This window comes from Patella vulgata, chromosome 3 (assembly GCF_932274485.2).
Source record: "Patella vulgata chromosome 3, xgPatVulg1.2, whole genome shotgun sequence".
NCBI classification, from domain to species: domain Eukaryota; kingdom Metazoa; phylum Mollusca; class Gastropoda; family Patellidae; genus Patella; species Patella vulgata.
The window spans coordinates 72457578-72475958 of record NC_065881.2 but is presented as its reverse complement, the minus strand read 5'-3'; the positions used below and the strand labels follow the sequence as shown (position 1 = coordinate 72475958).

The 18381-nt window shown below is 36.3% G+C and overlaps 1 protein-coding gene and 1 long non-coding RNA gene across 2 annotated transcripts; both read right to left on the bottom strand.

The window, feature by feature from the left end:
* Positions 1 to 1191: 1191 nt before the first annotated feature.
* On the bottom strand, positions 1192 to 2793 carry LOC126814759 (uncharacterized). Its single transcript, XR_007677748.1, has 3 exons — positions 2707 to 2793; positions 2132 to 2272; positions 1192 to 1322 (listed from the first exon to the last, which is right to left on the bottom strand). It is a non-coding gene; the product is annotated as an uncharacterized LOC126814759 (long non-coding RNA).
* Positions 2794 to 10192: 7399 nt separating this feature from the next.
* On the bottom strand, positions 10193 to 18271 carry LOC126815123 (zinc metalloproteinase nas-15). Its single transcript, XM_050540664.2, has 7 exons — positions 18175 to 18271; positions 14097 to 14207; positions 13633 to 13767; positions 12949 to 12999; positions 11815 to 11922; positions 10784 to 10924; positions 10193 to 10281 (listed from the first exon to the last, which is right to left on the bottom strand). The coding sequence occupies exons 1-7, from the start codon at positions 18269 to 18271 to the stop codon at positions 10193 to 10195; spliced, it is 732 nt and encodes a 243-aa protein (XP_050396621.2).
* Between the last annotated feature and the right edge of the window lie 110 nt (positions 18272 to 18381).

Below are 18381 nucleotides of genomic sequence, written 5' to 3'. Positions count from 1 at the left end.
GACTATTGAACTTACATATCAAGTCAAGTGTTATAAGGGGGTAGAGTCCTAGACATTCCGCTACAGCTAAACACCTGTGCTATGTACACCAGATAAAAAATGTCGTATCAATATAATCATGGCATAGGTATCAGTTGACCATCGTATTTTTCTTGAATAAACTTTATTCATATTCACGTCATCATCTTCGCCATATTCGTATTCTCAAAAACGCTATATCTATGGCGGCAAAATTTCTTTTCAGTTTTAATATAACCTCATCTCTAATTTGTTTCTTTTGGTGACATGCGTGTAAAATCATGATCATTTTCCAATTTAAATAGACCCTAATCTCTAATTTTATGCTTAAAAAATACTTTTGTTGACGTGCGTGCAAAATTGTGATATCTTTCCAATTCTAATTGTTCATCGGAATTTTCCGACGTGGTTCCTCCTTGTCAGAGGTGAAGGACGGAGGGCCTGACAATGACAACTGTCTAGTCGTTTGGATGGGACGAAAACCCGCGGTCCCTTGTATATATTGGCGTGCACGTAAAAGATCCCCTGACCGTTAGAATTCGATATAAGAGTAGTTCATAGTGCCACTGCCCGTACAAAATTTACCCATGACACACTGTATGGCGTATGCCCGTCTTCTTTAGCCCAGTCGGGACAGAAAAGTAGGAAGTTAAACCCCATTTAATTTCCAAATGTAATGAACATAATCTCTAATTTAAAGCTGTATTACTAGTTCATGGGTTTAGATTTTTCTGTTCCTTTATCTTTTTTATATCATATTTATGGGCGTTCAAAATCATGCTCTAGCAGTTGGGCGAGTTTAATTTTCCAAATATTAATTATCATGTTATTATGCATTATAATAACCCAGTTTATAATAGCATCTCTAATGGGCACATCGAAACTTTTTACGTGCAGGCTGGGATATCCAAATTTCAAATGCCTCGTTAATTTTTCGTGAAGAATCTGGTCTTGATCACCTAAATTCAGGAAAGCAGGAAAGTCAAATATAGTTCAGAAGTGTTATTTAATGTTTTTTCGTGTCATACGCTACAACGGGTAGAGATAGATATATACTTTATTTGAAATAGATATTTACTTTTTTGGTCACTATGAGCTCATAGTTACAAAATAGAAAAAATTATAACCCAACAGCTTACTTTTTTTGTACACAGGGAAATCTCAAAGTAAATCTTTTTAAAATTGCTATGTTCATTATTTTATGTACAGCTTTATTCAAACGGTTGGGGTTTTAGAGGATGGTAGTACTGGTATCTTGTTTGGCATTGGTGTTGGTATGTGGATGTCTGGCGTGGTTGTTTCAACTAAAGAAAAAAGAGAACTATTCAGAAATGCAGGTTTCCAGGGGCAACGAATACGCTCATCGACGGCAAACGACCACTCCCTCTGTGAAGGGTGTGGTACCCATCAGTACAATTGATACATACAAGAGCGAAATTTCTTGCAACCAGATTAATCGGTGGAGTGACTTTAAAATAATCGAAAAAACATTCAAACTAATTAGTGGACTCATTCAAATATATACAACCTTAAATTTTAAATATACCTTCCTACGTGCAACCTATGTGATTTGGTGATATATTTAGACTAGACTATTTATGAAAAGTTTGTCTCAAATGCATCTCACTGTTCTCACAGCTGCTCAGCTAACCATTCGACCGACACATACTGAGCAGACAGCTTCCCAGTTTGTGATAGTATCATAAATATCCCTACATTTTTACATGGTTGTTTGACAGGGAATCCATTATTTCCCTGGTAAGATTGGGTGTTCCGCCTTATCCATAAAAAAAATTCCATAATTTAATTGAACATGGTATGTAATGGTATGACATCAAACATGCGCTGTGATGTTCGTGTTTCCAGTGATGCGTCTCTATGTATATGCCCACTGTAACCCATACTTATTTTGCATATACACACTGAAAGTGTACAAACCTGTTTTACATATACACACTGGAATATAAACCTGTTTTGCATATACATACTGTAATATGTACCTGTTTTGCATATCCATACTGTGCACTGTTTTACATATCCGTACTGTGCACTGTTTTATATAAATACACTGTAATATACAAACCTGTTTATATATACACACTGTAATACTAACCTGTTTTACATATACCACATGTTTTCCTGCAGTTTTCATCAATCCATGATCTATATAAAACATCTATACATACAGCGGGTTCATACTGCTTACAGTTAGATATTTTATCATGGCAAGCAGACACCTGGGTAGTACGACCATCTAAAACATGAAACATGGATGTTAAATGACCTAATAGTTGAAGCGTTGTATTATAAAAATATCTATATTCTACTTGATATTATTATATATCTTTCACACTCCCCACTTTTTCGATAATACTATACATTTATTGATAATTCCTCATTCGATTTGTTATATGCAGAGTCATCGTCAACCATGACATAGTTGTCTGTCAAACCGGTTAACTACAATTAGCCTCTAACCAAGTTTCATATTTAAAATATAAAAGCGTATGTCTATTTTGACTTGCTCGCTGTGGTATTACTTCTGAATTAAATGTTAATTAATGATTTTTAAGATGGATTTTAAGCCTTGAAAAATTAGATATCGAACAAGGGGATCAGCGACTTTAATTGAAATACTATTTACACCCCTGCTAGGTTCAATGCATAATTATTATAAATTAACTCTACCTGTACACAAGCCACAAAATTTGCGACAGTTTCGTTGAACCCAGTGTGAATTATCGTCACTACACGCACTTTGGGTATAGTATACGCACTGCTCTGCATCAAAACATTCTATAAAAATACATAATTCCCGTATCAAAACAATCTATAATAACACATAATACCAGTATCAAAACAATCTATAATGACACATAATACCAGTATCAAAACAATCTAAAATAACACATGATACCAATATCAAATAATCTACATATAATAACACATAATAATCAGTATCAAAATAATCTACATATAATAACACATACCCGTATCAAAATAATTTACTTATAATAACACATAATAATCAGTATCAAAATAATCTACATATAATAACACATATCCGTATCAAAATAATCTACTTATAATAACACATCATATCAGTATATCCAGATAATCTCCCATAACAGTGAAAGACAGTTATAATGAACGTATTGCCAAGCATCAAAATGCATCTATTCTGGTCACACAGATTCATTTAGGGAAAGGCGGGTCAAAAACGAAGCAGAATCAAAGATTGTTGTGCTTTAAAAGTTATAATAGGTTTACTTACCTAACGGTGGCACAGGTGTTGTTAAAGCATCAAGTTGTTGAAGAACATCAGCTGAAACGAGATTAAATGTTGAATTAACAATTTATCAGGAATAGAGAAATTTGTAATAGCTATCGAAGATCGAGTTTTAGTTTTGAGATTTCAGAGCTTACTGCTTTTCTCTCCAAAGATGTTTTGTTTCTGCATGTATTGGAGCAGTTATCCTTTAATAATTACATTTTCACATCGCCAGATATATATAGTTAAAATATGGACCGCACGTTCATGGCTTCATAGTTTTCATTTTAAATGCTGGACGTTTTATAGAACTGCCTAGTAAGGTACTCTCGCACAATTGGTATCTTACCTATTTAGATATATTTATAATCGATTTGTAAAGATGTTTTGTTTCTGCATGTATTGGAGCAGTTATCCTTTAATAATTACATTTTCACATCGCCAGATATATATAGTTAAAATATGGACCGCACGTTCATGGCTTCATAGTTTTCATTTTAAATGCTGGACGTCTTATAGAACTGCCTAGTAAGGTACTCTCGCACAATTGGTATCTTACCTATTTAGATATATTTATAATCGATTTGTAAAATATCAGTTTTACCATTGGTACCCGTTTTTAGTCATTCTAAAAAATTAATATAGTCGTAGAGAGTGGTATATATATATATATATATATATATATATATAGGGCAGGATACTTACTCTAACCAGCTATTTAACCCTATTTTGCCATGTAGCTACTTCCATAATAATACATTTTATATTTTCAATGAATGTAAAAGCGGACATTATAAATGTTCAAAAATATATTTATCGTTAATTTACGTGGTAGATTTAGACATGTACTATCCCCCATATTCATTATTTTGTAAATTGTATTCATCATAATTGTGTTATGGAAAAGTACCATCAGTCAGAAAAGACAATTTAATTCAGAATTCATAAATAAAAAAAGCCAGATGAAATACACAAAGATGGATGGTACCTTTTGATTGAGGTTTAATATCAATTTAATGTGACATGAATTAAATTAATGAATATTTATTATTAAATTTATGATTTAAGTTAGACAGTCTGTACACTAGCTGTATCTTATATAATAATAGTACTTAGCTATTAAACTCGTATTACATTATGCATTAGTTAATATGATAGATGTGTATAAAAAATGTCTCTCGAGGATGATGTCAGTCCAACCATTTGGTCAAAATGTATTAAAGCAAATTATGTTTTCACTACCAAAGTTATATATGTTTATAAATTGCACAGTATTATTAACATTGTAAAGAGGGCGTAGCTTACTATAACCGCGATAAGGTATAATCAATTTATTTTTGATATGCATACCTGTTGACTGTTTTTTTTGTACTTTTAAGTTGTTAAAACAACTCCACCCACCTTTCAGTAACGTGAAGGTATATTATCACGCATGATCGAGCGGTAGGCGGTCACATTCGTCACAGATGCAATAACCTGCATTCTACAATAACAGAACATTTGTGATATTTCCTGCCCGTTTTCCACTGATATGGGATGTCAGCATCTGGGCTGGTAAGGACCGTAAAATCCAAAATGTCCTATTAATATGTAGAAGGTGTAGGGCTAACTGATAATAGTTCCCTAAGAGTGTTGGTTTTCGTAGGCATTGAAGATCATAGCTGGTTGTTTTCGTTTTTTGTATTTTATCATACATATTTTAAAAAATAAGCTTAACTTAGGCCACTCCGATTAGTTCTTCGACGTCTTGATAAATAGATAGCCACGTAATATGGAAGAGGTTTTGCATATTATTTCAAATGTTAAAATTATGGAACAAAAGCTTTTGAACAGCACAACCAAGTCCTTTGAAGAAGTCTTTTTTTCGAGAAAAAAGAAGGGAATTTTTACAGGTGTGGAAAAAACATGAATTTAACATTCAACCGAGGAAAGAACTGTCGCTCGATTTTAAAGTTGTGAAAACTGACATCTGATTTCCCCCCTATAGTCACCGGTCATATCACAGTTCATTAAAGAATTTGAATGTTTAACTTACGTGGACAGAATCTACAAAATCTTCTACATTTGTCTCTCGCCCAGTACATAAATTGTGGATCATTACAAACTGTTTTAGAGTAAGTGTCACAATTAGTTGCTTTATCAACACACTGGGGTGGTGTGATAGGGGGTCCTAAAAGCAAGGAAAACAGTATATACGCCATTTCCACGAAACTTCTCTTTGATGATAGCTTTTCTTATGCCAGTGTTAAAGTAATATCTTTGTAAACAATGTTATTATTATCCAGTGTTTGTAGCGATATATTTGTAAAAAAAATAATTATTATCCAGTGTTTGTTAAAGTACTAATATATGGAAATCCGAATTGCTATCTTTAGGTAGTGACATAATTACATAATGTAACAACCTGGTGACCAATTCGATATAACAATACTTATCGGACAAATGGGGAGGATGGCAGAGAGAGAGAGAGAGAGAGAGAGAGAGAGAGATGGGGTTTAACGTTCGCTCGACACAAACTAGGTCATTTCGGGACTAACATATGGTTCAATTTTATTTCAATAATTCGCTTGCGCGTAGGGGTCTTTAGCAGTGGGAGGAAACCGGAGGACCCGGAGAAAACCCACTAAGCTGGACAGGCGTTCCTACTCCTTGTCACGTACAACCGGGGATTCGAAACCACGCCAGTTGACTCAATGACAGGCCTTATGATACAACACGAACGTGCTAACCATTCGGCCATCCAACCCCCCGGGAAGATGGCAATATACGACCACATTAAAAGGTGGGCATATACAAATTAATCTAAAACGAAGGTTATGGATTGTTTATTAGTTTATGAATATACCGGTACATATATTATACTTATAGAACTTCGTTTTACTATACCTTCACAAAATTTACAGGATCTAGCACAATTTGCTCTCGCCCATGTTCCATATTTTTCAGAACACATGGATACACCATACTCTACACAATCATCTTTCGTGTCTGTACAATCTGAATATAAAACACACGGTCTAAAATATATTGCACCTATGGAAACCAGACGAAACCATCAATAGTTATTGATTTGATATGAATTAAAGAGGTCTAGCAAGCTCTCTTAACTGTACTCGGGGCTAGCATACCATCGTCAGCCGAGATAAATCTTGCTTTTTTTTTTTTAAAAAAAACGTTCATATGCCATAGGGGCTGACAAGTAAAGTGTTGGTCAGTTCGGATAAAACGTAACCCATATAATCAAAGCTTGGCAGTTGGATGTCAGCCGATTAAAGTTGGCGGAAACGCTCCAGTCCTGGCAAATTCCAACACAACATTGCATACGTGAATATAAAAAAATAGATATTTGTATGTTAGTCTCATAGTATTGTGTTGACGAGGTGCAAAACTACATTCATAGCCTTTAAGTTGGTGGGATTTAAGTTTTCTCGAATATATCTCCTGGTTCACAAAAGAAAAAAGGAATTACTCACTCTGATCATATGGTATAGCTGGTTCCTTGGGTGTAGGATATACTCTAGTATCCTTTTCCGGTCCCAAAATCAACCCTCTGACCGTAGTAATCACTAAAATGAATCTTATTATATACATGTCACTGGATGTTAGGGTGTTGTAAAAACTAGTACAAATATGTTAATGTGTGGTGATAAGAAAATAAGAAAAACAGGTGGAAAAAATCTCATAAAAACAGATAATATATTATTCATTCATTCATAAGAACAGAGAGCCTGACTAACTGTGGCCATCTTGTTATTCAATCTGTAAGTTTGGTCCACATTAGAACAAAACCAAGTTAAATGAAATGAAATGAACTAGAGTTTAACGTCCTACTGGTCTGCTCCTACTGGGCTAATGAAGACGGACATACGCCATACCGTGTTCTATGGAGGACATTTTGCCCGAACAGCCGCGCTACGGCCTGCTCTTATATCGAATTCCAAATGCCAAAGGATATTTTACGTTCACCCCTGTATGTATACGGGACCTCGGTTTTTCGTTTCATATGAACGACTAGACAGCTGTCCTTGTCGGGCCCTCCGTCCTGCATCACTGACAAGGGGAAACCCCGCCGGAAAATCCCTATTTACCTTCTCCTTAGAATAAAACAAATATACAATAATAAGTGTCAGTGAAAACGAACGAATGAATAACAATTAGACAATAATTGGCTAGACGTTCTTTATGTATGACTCTGGGTAAAACTATGGGTGATTTGCGATCTTTAATACATACATCGAAGCTCTCGGTTAATTGTCGCGCCTTTCTTTTCACAGGTCACAATTTCATGGAATACAATTACTGCTTCTTATTCTTTATGAGCGACGGTCCGAGTAGGCTTCTCTAGTCAGTGAGTAAAACGCTCGCTCACTACCCAGAATGTCCATTGTTCGTCCCTGGTATTGTACGATAATGTTCCTGGGTCATTCCATGTCAAGTGGACCAGTGCTTGTCAGGTGACCCCCTCAGAATATTATGAAAAAAATATATGTTAGGGTGCATACAAAATGCAAAGTCATAGGACTCTAGCATTAATATGGGCTGAGATATGGGGTAAAGTTGCATGTACACGTGTCTATCAATGATGAAAGGCCCATCTTTGACATTTTACTCCTTCATTAAACATGTGATAGTAACAACTTCTAATATAATATAGTAAAATTTCTACAGTGTATCGAAATATTGATTTTTAGGGTACCCCGATTGAAAAGGTCATCTCTCATTCAATATTAATGCTAGAGTAATATAACTTTGCAGTTTTATATAAGTTTGTATATACTATAACATTAATTTTTTTTCTTAATTTTCTGAGGGGCTCACCTGATAACTTGACATGGAATGGCATAACTCTACTCGGAATTTCCAGACGGGTGTAGAACTTCGCAGGGCGACGCGTCTAATAGTTCATGCAGGCCCTGCAAAATATTTCGAGCTAGTTACGGCCCTGAGTTCGAGTATATCATTGACAGCACGTTACAGATGACTGAATGTTGGTCATTGAAATAAGAAGTATGCTCGTCTTTATAAGCCTTGGGGAGTTGGATGGCCGAATGTCCAACCTCGTGGGTTTTTCTCCTGGTCCTCCGATTTCCCCCCACTGCTAAACAACCCTTACGCGCAAGCGAATTATTGAAATAAAATTAAACCATACGTTAGTCCCAAAATGACCTAGTGTGTGTCGAGTGGACGTTAAACCCAATTTCTCTCTCGCTCTCTTTCTCTCTCTCTGTCATACATCACCGGAAAGTAGGTTTCTATAGTTCTTTAAATCTACTTATTATTTTCTGGCACATTCACGATTATATACTTTAGAAGAGATAAAAGCATTTTTATTTTGAGCAAAGAAATGGGTTACTAAAAATGGACTACTTTCAATTCATTTTATTTATCGAAGGCTCGAATTAGCCCATACCGAGCACGTCATCCACCGAATTTGGTAGTGACGGTCCTGCTTGATTCGCAGTTAGTGAAGGGTAAGTATTCTTAGTGAAGGATGAGATAGTGAGGGCTGATTTGATCTCGGCAAGGGACAGCACTCTATTATTCATGGCCGCTTCAACATTGATAAATAAAGTTGACAACCCGACATCACGACACCACGACAACCCGACAGCACGACATCACGACATTTTTACGCGACAATACGACATTTTTACGCGACATTACGACATTTTTAATGTCGTGGTGTCGGGTGAAAATGTCGTAGTTTCGGGTTAAAATCAGCCACCATATATGCCCGTCTTCATTATCCCAGTTCGGAGCAGAACAGTAGGACGTTAAACCCTATTTCATTTTATTTCATTTTCTCTTTATAAGCCCTGTTATTGCAGACCTGCGGGGCTTAAATCCCATTTCATTTATTCCCATTGCAGATTCAGTATATTTCAAATTTCGGTTGTCACAACTTCCTCCGTTTTCCTCTCGATCACTTCTAAAGATACTTACGAAATATAATTTCTCGCTATGACCTTGTTTCTGTCTGCTGCGTTGGGGTGGAACGAGAACAGTGTTCATCATACGAAATGGGATCACATATTAACGGTTAAAACACCTATGGCAAGGGCCAATTCGTTAAGAAAACAAATCATTTCACCACGGCAAAATTTTGCCGCTAGAGGACACAATAAACCAGTATAATTCTGATGCCTTTAAGCTGCAAAATCCAAAACTCCAGAGCTATTATAATTGTGTTTCATTTGTTCCCTAAACTAACCCCAAACAACCGATCAGAAACAGTACCAGAAATGGGCTTTAGATCGGTTTCTGCTAAATTTAGCTGATTAATCATTGATTTTGGGTGACTAATATGTCACCGGTCCAGCGATCGTAAACTACACCCAAACAACATAATTATTGCGCAGATGTGACAGAGGAAGAGTATAAATATTTTGTTACAAAAATTAGCCCTCTCAATGATAATGTAGATAAATTCGCTAAACCATGAACCGCCTTACTAATACCCCTGTCATACCGGGGTGGCGTCCTTACTGTGCTGCTACGGCGACGGAAAATGGTCTCAGGGTAGGGCGTGTCTAGATTGCAATAAGCGTGGTAAAAGCGTGGTGGAAACGTGTAGCACCATGGGCCTTTCTGTCAGACGTGGAGAGCGGGAGATATCAGACCGGTCGCCACATCCTACGTACGACCCAAGCATCTTTTCTTACTACATATTTCTGTAGCCTTGTGATCGTCTAGAATTTGTCTCTAGCTGTCTTTACTTCTGCTTCACGTTGTGTATTTACTTCTACAGTTTTCTTTAGACGTTTGTCTTAACAGGAATAACAATAGCTGCAGATTTTAAAACGTATAGAGATTCATAAAGAAAGGTGGGCGAAAGAACACATGTTTATAAATGTGGACGTATAAAAACTGTGGGTTGAATTCAATATTAAATTACAGATTTATTCAAACGGTTGGTGTTTTAAGGGATGGTAGTACTGGTATATTGGTTGCCATAGGTGTTGGTATGTGGATGTCTGTCACGGTACTTTCAGCTGATGAAAAAGAGAAACATTTTATATAAGCTTTATTTCTTTTTGACTAGACGCATGCACGCTCTATATTTGCCCTGTAATACGTAAACAATGCATGTTATAAAATACACTTTGTAGTTATCGTAAATTACGTTTCAACCAAGTCTAAATTAACAGTACCTAGCCGAAAATCTCCGATAACTTAATGTATGAACACCAGTCTGTGACAATGTTTTCACAATAAGTCCATTCATTGGAAATCTATAGTCAGTCATTCCGTTTAGAAGACACTAGCAGTTCGGAGCAAACCAGTAGGACACCAGCTCAGTAGACTTTATCTGACCAAAGAGATTAAGCTCTCTGCGCTGTGCATGATGTTCGTGTTTCAAATGCTGCGTCTCTATGTATATGCCCACTGTAACCCATACTTATTTTGCATATACACACTGTAATACAAACCTGTTTTACACATACACACTGTAATACTAACCTGTTTTACACACACACACAGAGTAATACGCACCTGTTTTACATATACCACATGTTTTTCTACAGTATTCATACACCCATGATCTGTATAAAACATTCACACATAGAGAAGGTTCATGTTGCTTACAGTTCGATATTTTGTCATGACAGGCTAATACTTCGGTAGTATGACCATCTAAATAATTGAAATCATTAAAACAATTTAACATTCAATGATCTGTTAGACAAACACCCGAAACGTAAACGTAAATAAAGACGAGCATATGTCATGCTGTGTGCTTTGAGTGAAGGGTTATTTTACGTGTACGCTAAAGTGTACACGTGTCTACAACTGACAAATGGAAATTCCCAGGAACTCACCCAGCTAACAGAGGGGTCGAATCCGGGACCTCTTGTGATCGTACCAGCGCCAGCAGTGAAACGACAGTATTAGTAGTGTTGACGCTATTATTTGTTAAACATTGAAAAGGCAGTACAGGATTGTTGACGTTATTATCTGTTTAGTACTGATATTTATAAGAAGCCTATATCTTCAGTCGATAATGCTACATATAGGTTACACCGGTGGTTCCCAACAATTTGTTGGTTGCGACCCCATTCCAGAAACCATCATCGAAGAACAAAGACACTTTTACTATGAAACATCATCATTATTTACAGATCAAAATGTTGTTATGAGAGACTGGATAAACAAATCGTGAAGGTAAGAGGGGAAAACAGTTGGCAATGTGGAGGTGTTACGTATAGATTAGAGATTTATATGCTTTTCATAAAAAAATAACATTTTTTCAAAAGTTTCAGAGTGGTCAGCCACAGCTCCACGAAAAGTGCTCTGCAACACCAGCTGGAGTAGCGACCCCGGGCTTTGGAACCCAGAGATTACACATTCCCCATGTCATGTTAATTTTGGGTCTAACGCACACGCTACAAGTCATGAGGCCCATTATCTTTCAAGTCTCGAGTTCTATCCAGGGTTTTCACCGGATACGCCCATTTTGTTCCTCTAAAACCCCTGGTACTGATAAAGTGACTTCCTTTGTATTTTTATAATTTGAATTTGTTTACCTGTACACACGCCACACATTTTGCGACAATTATGTTGAACCCAGTGTGAATTGTCACCACTACAAGCACTCTCTTTATAGTAAACACACCCTTCTGCATCAAAACAATCTATAAAAACACACATAATACCTGCATCAAAAACAATCTATCGTCGGTGGGGAGTCAAACGGTCGTATCTGGAAAGCTAGTTATTTGCAATTTTATACAGCAAAGACTATCCCAGGAAAATATTCGCCTTTACCTGTTTCAATTTCATAGATTTCACACAGTAGAGGCTCAACAATAATTTCAATAATACGTATTATAAAACAATACTGGCTATATTTCGTTTGACTGTAATATTTTGGTTAGACACAAAGTTGATTTTTTCAAGAAAATACGACATTTTCAGTCTTCATATAAATATTTTTTTTTTTTGGGGAACACCACATATATGACATTTTGAAACAATATCTATAAAAACATCGTTTTATTGGCTTAGAAATACGACAACTAGATGAAAAGATGCACAAGAATATTCTCATTCTGAAGAAGCAAAAAAGTGCATTTCGCAAAATATGCCAGATAAGACCCTTTGAATCCCCACCGACGCTATATAATAACACATACTACCACGATCAACACACAATGCCAGGGTAATGAAATACATTGATAGTCGGAAGCACATTTGGATATGGAATCTTGGTTCTTAATTCCATGAAAAAGCTTGGTTATAGAAGCACCTGTAGCAAGAAAATGACCGTGAAGCCCAACAATTGCAACATTACCTTTATGTGATTGTAAAACAAGATGGAGGGTATGGTTCTTATAACGGTACTAAACAGTCAACACTCAACAAGGTCTATTTTCAATGACTCGGATGTTATTGGAAATTTGTCAAATTTTAATTGTTCCAGGAAACAAGATTTTCAATGCTTCGTATGTAAAAAGAAAGTGTTATTTTAATTGTATTGGCACATGTTTGGACTTCGGGGAATTAATCAGTATATTCCATACGAACGAGCCACATCAAGTAAACAAGAACTATTCAGCTTGAAATGAATTTTAGACATGATGAGTATTGGGGTATGTTGATTATAGTAATCGTTGACATTGGCTGTGACGTGCATGTAAATTACACCTTATACAACTTACCAATAGGTGGTAAAGTTGATGTTAGAGCATCCAGTTGCTGAAGAACGTCAGCTGAAAAATGTTAAAAGGTAATTGATCAATTTATGAAAAGTGATTATTAATTACCATCAGTTTTTGTTTATAAGATGGTGGTTTAATGTTGGCAATACACCCCGACTAGTGCTTTTTTTTAAATTTGCTGTATTTTGTGTTGTTATTTTCTGTTTTTTAAATAGTTTAAAGATCGCTGATCCAAAGGTTGGGATTAATTAACTTATCCCTTGCACTTTGTTTCTTTTGTGGACTTCTTGCATTGATATTAAAAGAGTGCGTCAAATTCATGTTTGTGATTAGGATGTGTAGAACTGCTTGTTCTAAATGACATAAAACGATTATCTCAGTAATCTGAATAACTGCCATTTATATGTTTTCATCGTTGTACTAAACTGTTGAGATCGTGTCCGGGAAAGGGAAATACTAGAATGTCGGTTTTAATACTGTTTGGAGCCTTAAAGAATTCCTTTGTTAATTAAGCCGTGCCCACTTCCCGAAACAATGACTAATATCATCTACTTTCGAGACACACTTTGTTTTTAAAAAATGATAAGGGAAGTTTAAAGGTTGGAAAGTGGCCCCTAAAATGGCGGGAAAATGGTAATACCATATTTTGTCACATTTCATTAAAAAATTTGAATGTCTACTTACGTGGACAGAATCTACAAAATCTTCTGCATTTGTCTCTCGCCCAGTACATAAATTGTGGATCTGTACAAACTGTTTTAGAGTAAGTTTCACAATTACTCGCTTTGTCAGTACATTGGGGTGGTGTCGTGGGAGGTCCTATAAAGAGCAGAAAACCGTATATAAACATTTTCTAATCACGTACCTGTGAGAAGTATTCAATTGACAAAGCAATTCAACAAACAACCGTATTTGTCTCGGCTAGAAATGAAATTGTATGTGGCCAGAAAAGTAGGAAGACGTGTAACACATCGATATATGTATATATTTCGAAAGCAGCGCGATTTTGGAAGTAGAAATTTGTTTCAAACGTAACTATGGCCACACAATTCCTTTAGCAAAATTGAATCTAACCTTGGGCTTCACGTGTACATTATATATTTATAATCATATGAATCAGAAATGAAAACAAAAAATGCTTTTACTACCTTCACAAAATTTACAGGATCTGGCACAATTTTCTCTTGCCCATACTTCATGAGTGTCAGAACACACGGACCTACCATACTCGACGCAGTCATCTCTTGTATCTGTACAATCTGAATATAAAACTACAAATTCTCAGTCCACATATTTTAACGTATTCACCCAAGAAATTTAAAACTGGTGTAAATAGTAATTGATGCAATATATAAATAAACACAACACAGCTGATATGGAAAAGAAATCACTGACTATACACACACTATATATTGCACAACGTTTCGACAAGTGTTCTCTTATAGTTATCAAGCACATATAAATTGTGTTGTATTTATTATTGTACACAATCGCTAATTGCCACTCAAGGATTATGCGATATAATGTAGCAATGTCAAATGGTTAATGGTCTATACTATCAAAGATAAATCCAAGCAATACATAATAGATAACCCTAAATATTACTAGATATACAAGATGACCCTAAATACTATATTACTAGATATACAAGATGACTTTAAATATTACTAGATATACAGGATTACCCTAAATATTACTAGATATACAAGATGACAGTAAATATTACTAGATATACAAGATGACCCTAAATATTACTAGATATACAACCATTATACATGTATTGTCTCCCAGATTTTTTTAATCTCTGCCACTTTATATGCCTACTCCTTCTATGGTTCCTTCTATGGTTCGAACTTTCGGGGGTTTTTTTCTCAGTTTTTTCTCAAATAAATGTTTTGTATACTATAGAAAATTCACAAAAGAATATTGAAGCCTCGGTTACATTGCCTGTTTAAACAAAATGTATTCTCAATCTTCAAACTGTATCTGTGTGTCTCTAAATTATACATGTAAAACGCAGTAGTCGCCCTTCACATAGCAGTATTTTGTCTTTAAGCAACCATGCAATAAATAGTGCAGTAAATGATGGCTCTGTTCTGCAAAACTATTAGAGCCTTTTAAAGCGAAAGAAATTAACATTTGAAGTCAATAGGGAAATATTTGTAGGTCTGTCGTCGTTATGTGGAAGTAAAACGCAGTAGTCGCCCTTTACATGGCTGTCAACTAACAGACATCGCCATTTCTGAAACTTACATATTAATGTAACATACCGTTTTGCAAATTCCAATATGAGATTATATCGCCTCGGATCACCATAGATCGTCACAATAATGTTAATGTCAATTATAAAACACTAATTTTACTGTGCTGTTTATTGAATACCGCGAATTTGTACTGAATTAACTATTGATTAAACATTTTGTCTGGGGACACACTACTTTGTGCTACACGTTTTGGGAATTGATTATCATTTGTGAATGCAGCTCTAGCAGTGGGATTTGGGTTGCAAAAGCATTGAACAACTTAAAATGAAGTTGTTCGACTCGGGGGATCATATAGAATAGCATAAAAACGCATCTGTGGCAGTTAAATCTTCAAATGTTTCTCTGGGCGGTTGTGTTCTCCATGCCCCGCGACGCTCCATGGACCTAAACGATTGATTGGTTGTTTGGAATTCGGGTGAGCTACCTAAGTTGGACCACACAGAGGTTGCTGTATTCACTTGCAGGAAAGCTCGTTTATAGGTATCCAGTCTTTAAACGCTCTTGGACATCCCCTATACATTAAGCTCCGAAATGTCGGCGTACGCTGACGACCGGCGCTGCCGTCTGTAAACGTGAATTTCAGGTCTGCCCCCAAACATACATTGGGCCCGTTTATAGGTATCAAGTGTTCCAAACGCTCTTCGGCATCCCATCCACGGTAAGCTCCGAAATGTCGGTGCATGCTGACGACCGGCGCCGCCGCCTGTAAACGTGAATTTCAGGTCTGCCCCTAACATCCATCGGGCCCGTACGCTTATTATGATACTGTATTTTTTTATTTGTCACGTCTCAATTTCGATTCTTGATCAATTGTTTCCAGCAGCTGAAATGGAAATACTAAGGACACACTGATATACAATTACTGTTTAATACTAGCGGGTTTTTTTTTCGTTTTGAAAAAAAAAAAGACCAAGATACTTTCAACGGAAAGCAGGCAGGACGGGGCAAATTTCTCCCCATAACATGAAGATCCAAACATGTTCTTAATAAAATGAAATGGGGTCTAACGGCATTCTGTTCTGCACCGATTGGGCTAATGAAGTGTGCTATGAGGGAAATTTTCCCCGGACAACCGCACTTCGGCCTACTCTTATTTCGAATATGAACTACCAAGAATTTTTTTTTTTTTAAATTGAGTCATTTGCAAATTTTGACAAATAAATGAATGCCAAATAAAATATTTATCTTGGCTCATGTTAATCCTGATTTGTTACAATCTGAACATTTATTATGAAATTGTATTCTCATTCTAATACCGCTTCCTTCTGTTCTTATTGTTAGAAATTAAATCAACACTGAAAATTTTAAACTTTGTAGTGCGGTAACCAGTTTCTGGACTTTGTGTTAATATCTTACTTCTCAATTCTTTTTTAGTCGAAATTTTTTATACCCCATTTTCTGCCTGTTTACTCTTATATCAACAAAGGATGTTTGGATTTATATTTCCTTTTAGAGTTTTGGTGAATATTTACGATTTTGAGGCGGAAGGATAAAGGACAAAAATCATTGATCAGAGAAAGTCACCACGTAAATGACATCATACTATAGCGTCTGCGCATATCAATATTTTATATAGCTGAAATATTTGATATACGGTAATTATCCAGTTTTTATATATTTTGGAATCTGCCGCTTTGCTAAATTCCGAACTATAATATTTCAATGAGGTGTGACTTTCCATCAGGTGATCTCCGGTGGAAATGGAATGGGGTTTAACGTCCTACTGTTCTGCTCCGACTGGGATAATGAAGACGGACATACGCCATAAAATAGGAAATATTGCCCGGACAACTCTTATATCTAATTCCAGCGGTGTTTCTTCCCATCCGAACGACTATATGTTGTTCCTTGCCAGGCGCTCTGTCGTGCACCAATGACAAGGGGGTGGCGGAGGGGGGTGGGGGCACACGAGAAAATCCAAATGAACTTCTCGGCCAAATGCATGGATCAAACATGAGACCTCCAGGTTAGCGAGCCAACGTTTTACTCACTTAGCCACCGTGGCTCCCCAATCTCCAGTGGAGGTAATTTTGAATCCCTTTCAAATTACACCATCACGAAAGAAAAATCTCTAATTCATTTTATTACTTACAAAGATCTGATATAGTGATAGTTGGACAGTTTTCGTTATATAAAGCAGCAAGCGAAACCTGTAATGTGGTATCACACTATGTGGAAGCGGACGTTAAGCCCGACACCAAGTCAAGACTCGTCATTGGTGGGCCTATTTCTAATCCGATGATATTTTAATTTTGTTTTCGTAATGTTAAGTAATTATCATTTTGTTTATATTTTAGCTTGGATGTATGCGTGTAGAATGAGATATTGTCCGAAAGCTTTAAATGCGAATCAATTTACGTGGGAATACCTCCCTTAGAATAACGATGTGTCAATTGCATTGTACGCTAAAATATCAAATTTATCAAGGATAAAACGGCGCTAAATGTACTCAAGTTGGTTATTTAGTATTTAATTAAGAAACCAAAATCAAAATTCCAACGCTAAATAACCTCCAGGCTTAGATTCAATCGGATTCAAAATAGGCCCATCAATTCTGTTCGCCCACATCCAAATGGCGAGCAGCATAGATAGATGAATCGGGGGTTGGGATGGCCCAGTGATCTAGAGTGTTGCGCTTCGAGCTCTAGCTGATCGGTCGCATCTGGCTAGCGGTTGTGGTTTCGATTTCTGGTGTGGATGTATGTTGCTTGGAGATAGGGGGCGCCTTCCCAACCTCGTGGGTTTACTCTGGGTACTCTGGTGTCCTCCCATAGGAAAGGCCCTTGCGCCTGCGGTAAGCATAATAAAATACAACAACTTGTCCGAGATATTTCCATAATAGAACATATCTTTGTAAATACTGAAAGGGATTGAAAAGTTTTAGACCGATATTCCTATTTAGTTTGCAGAGCATTCACATAGCGCTAAAATGAAGCAATAAGACTTTAAGTGCATTACTTACTTTGGTCATAAGGATTAGGTGGTTCTAAAGGTGTAGGATATATTATTCCACTGGTTGTATCCTGGGTCAATATAAACCCACTTACAACAGTAATCATAGTAATACAACTAATTATATACATGTCTATATATCTTTAACAGCAACATATTACATAATATAATATAGGTGAATTAAATATGAAGATAAGACAACCAGCTGGTCAAATCA

What these genes read in the sequence shown, in the direction of transcription:
- LOC126815123 (XM_050540664.2), bottom strand. Translation starts at nt 18,271, where the DNA reads ATGATTACTGTTGTAAGTGGGTTTATATTGACCCAGGATACAACCAGT. An exon ending in ATCCTGTAAATTTTGTGAAG is followed by an intron (nt 13,768 to 14,096) that starts GTAGTAAAAGCA and finishes TGCTCTTTATAG; the next exon opens with GACCTCCCACGACACCACCC. An exon ending in ATCAACTTTACCACCTATTG is followed by an intron (nt 11,923 to 12,948) that starts GTAAGTTGTATA and finishes GTGTTTTTATAG; the next exon opens with ATTGTTTTGATGCAGAAGGG.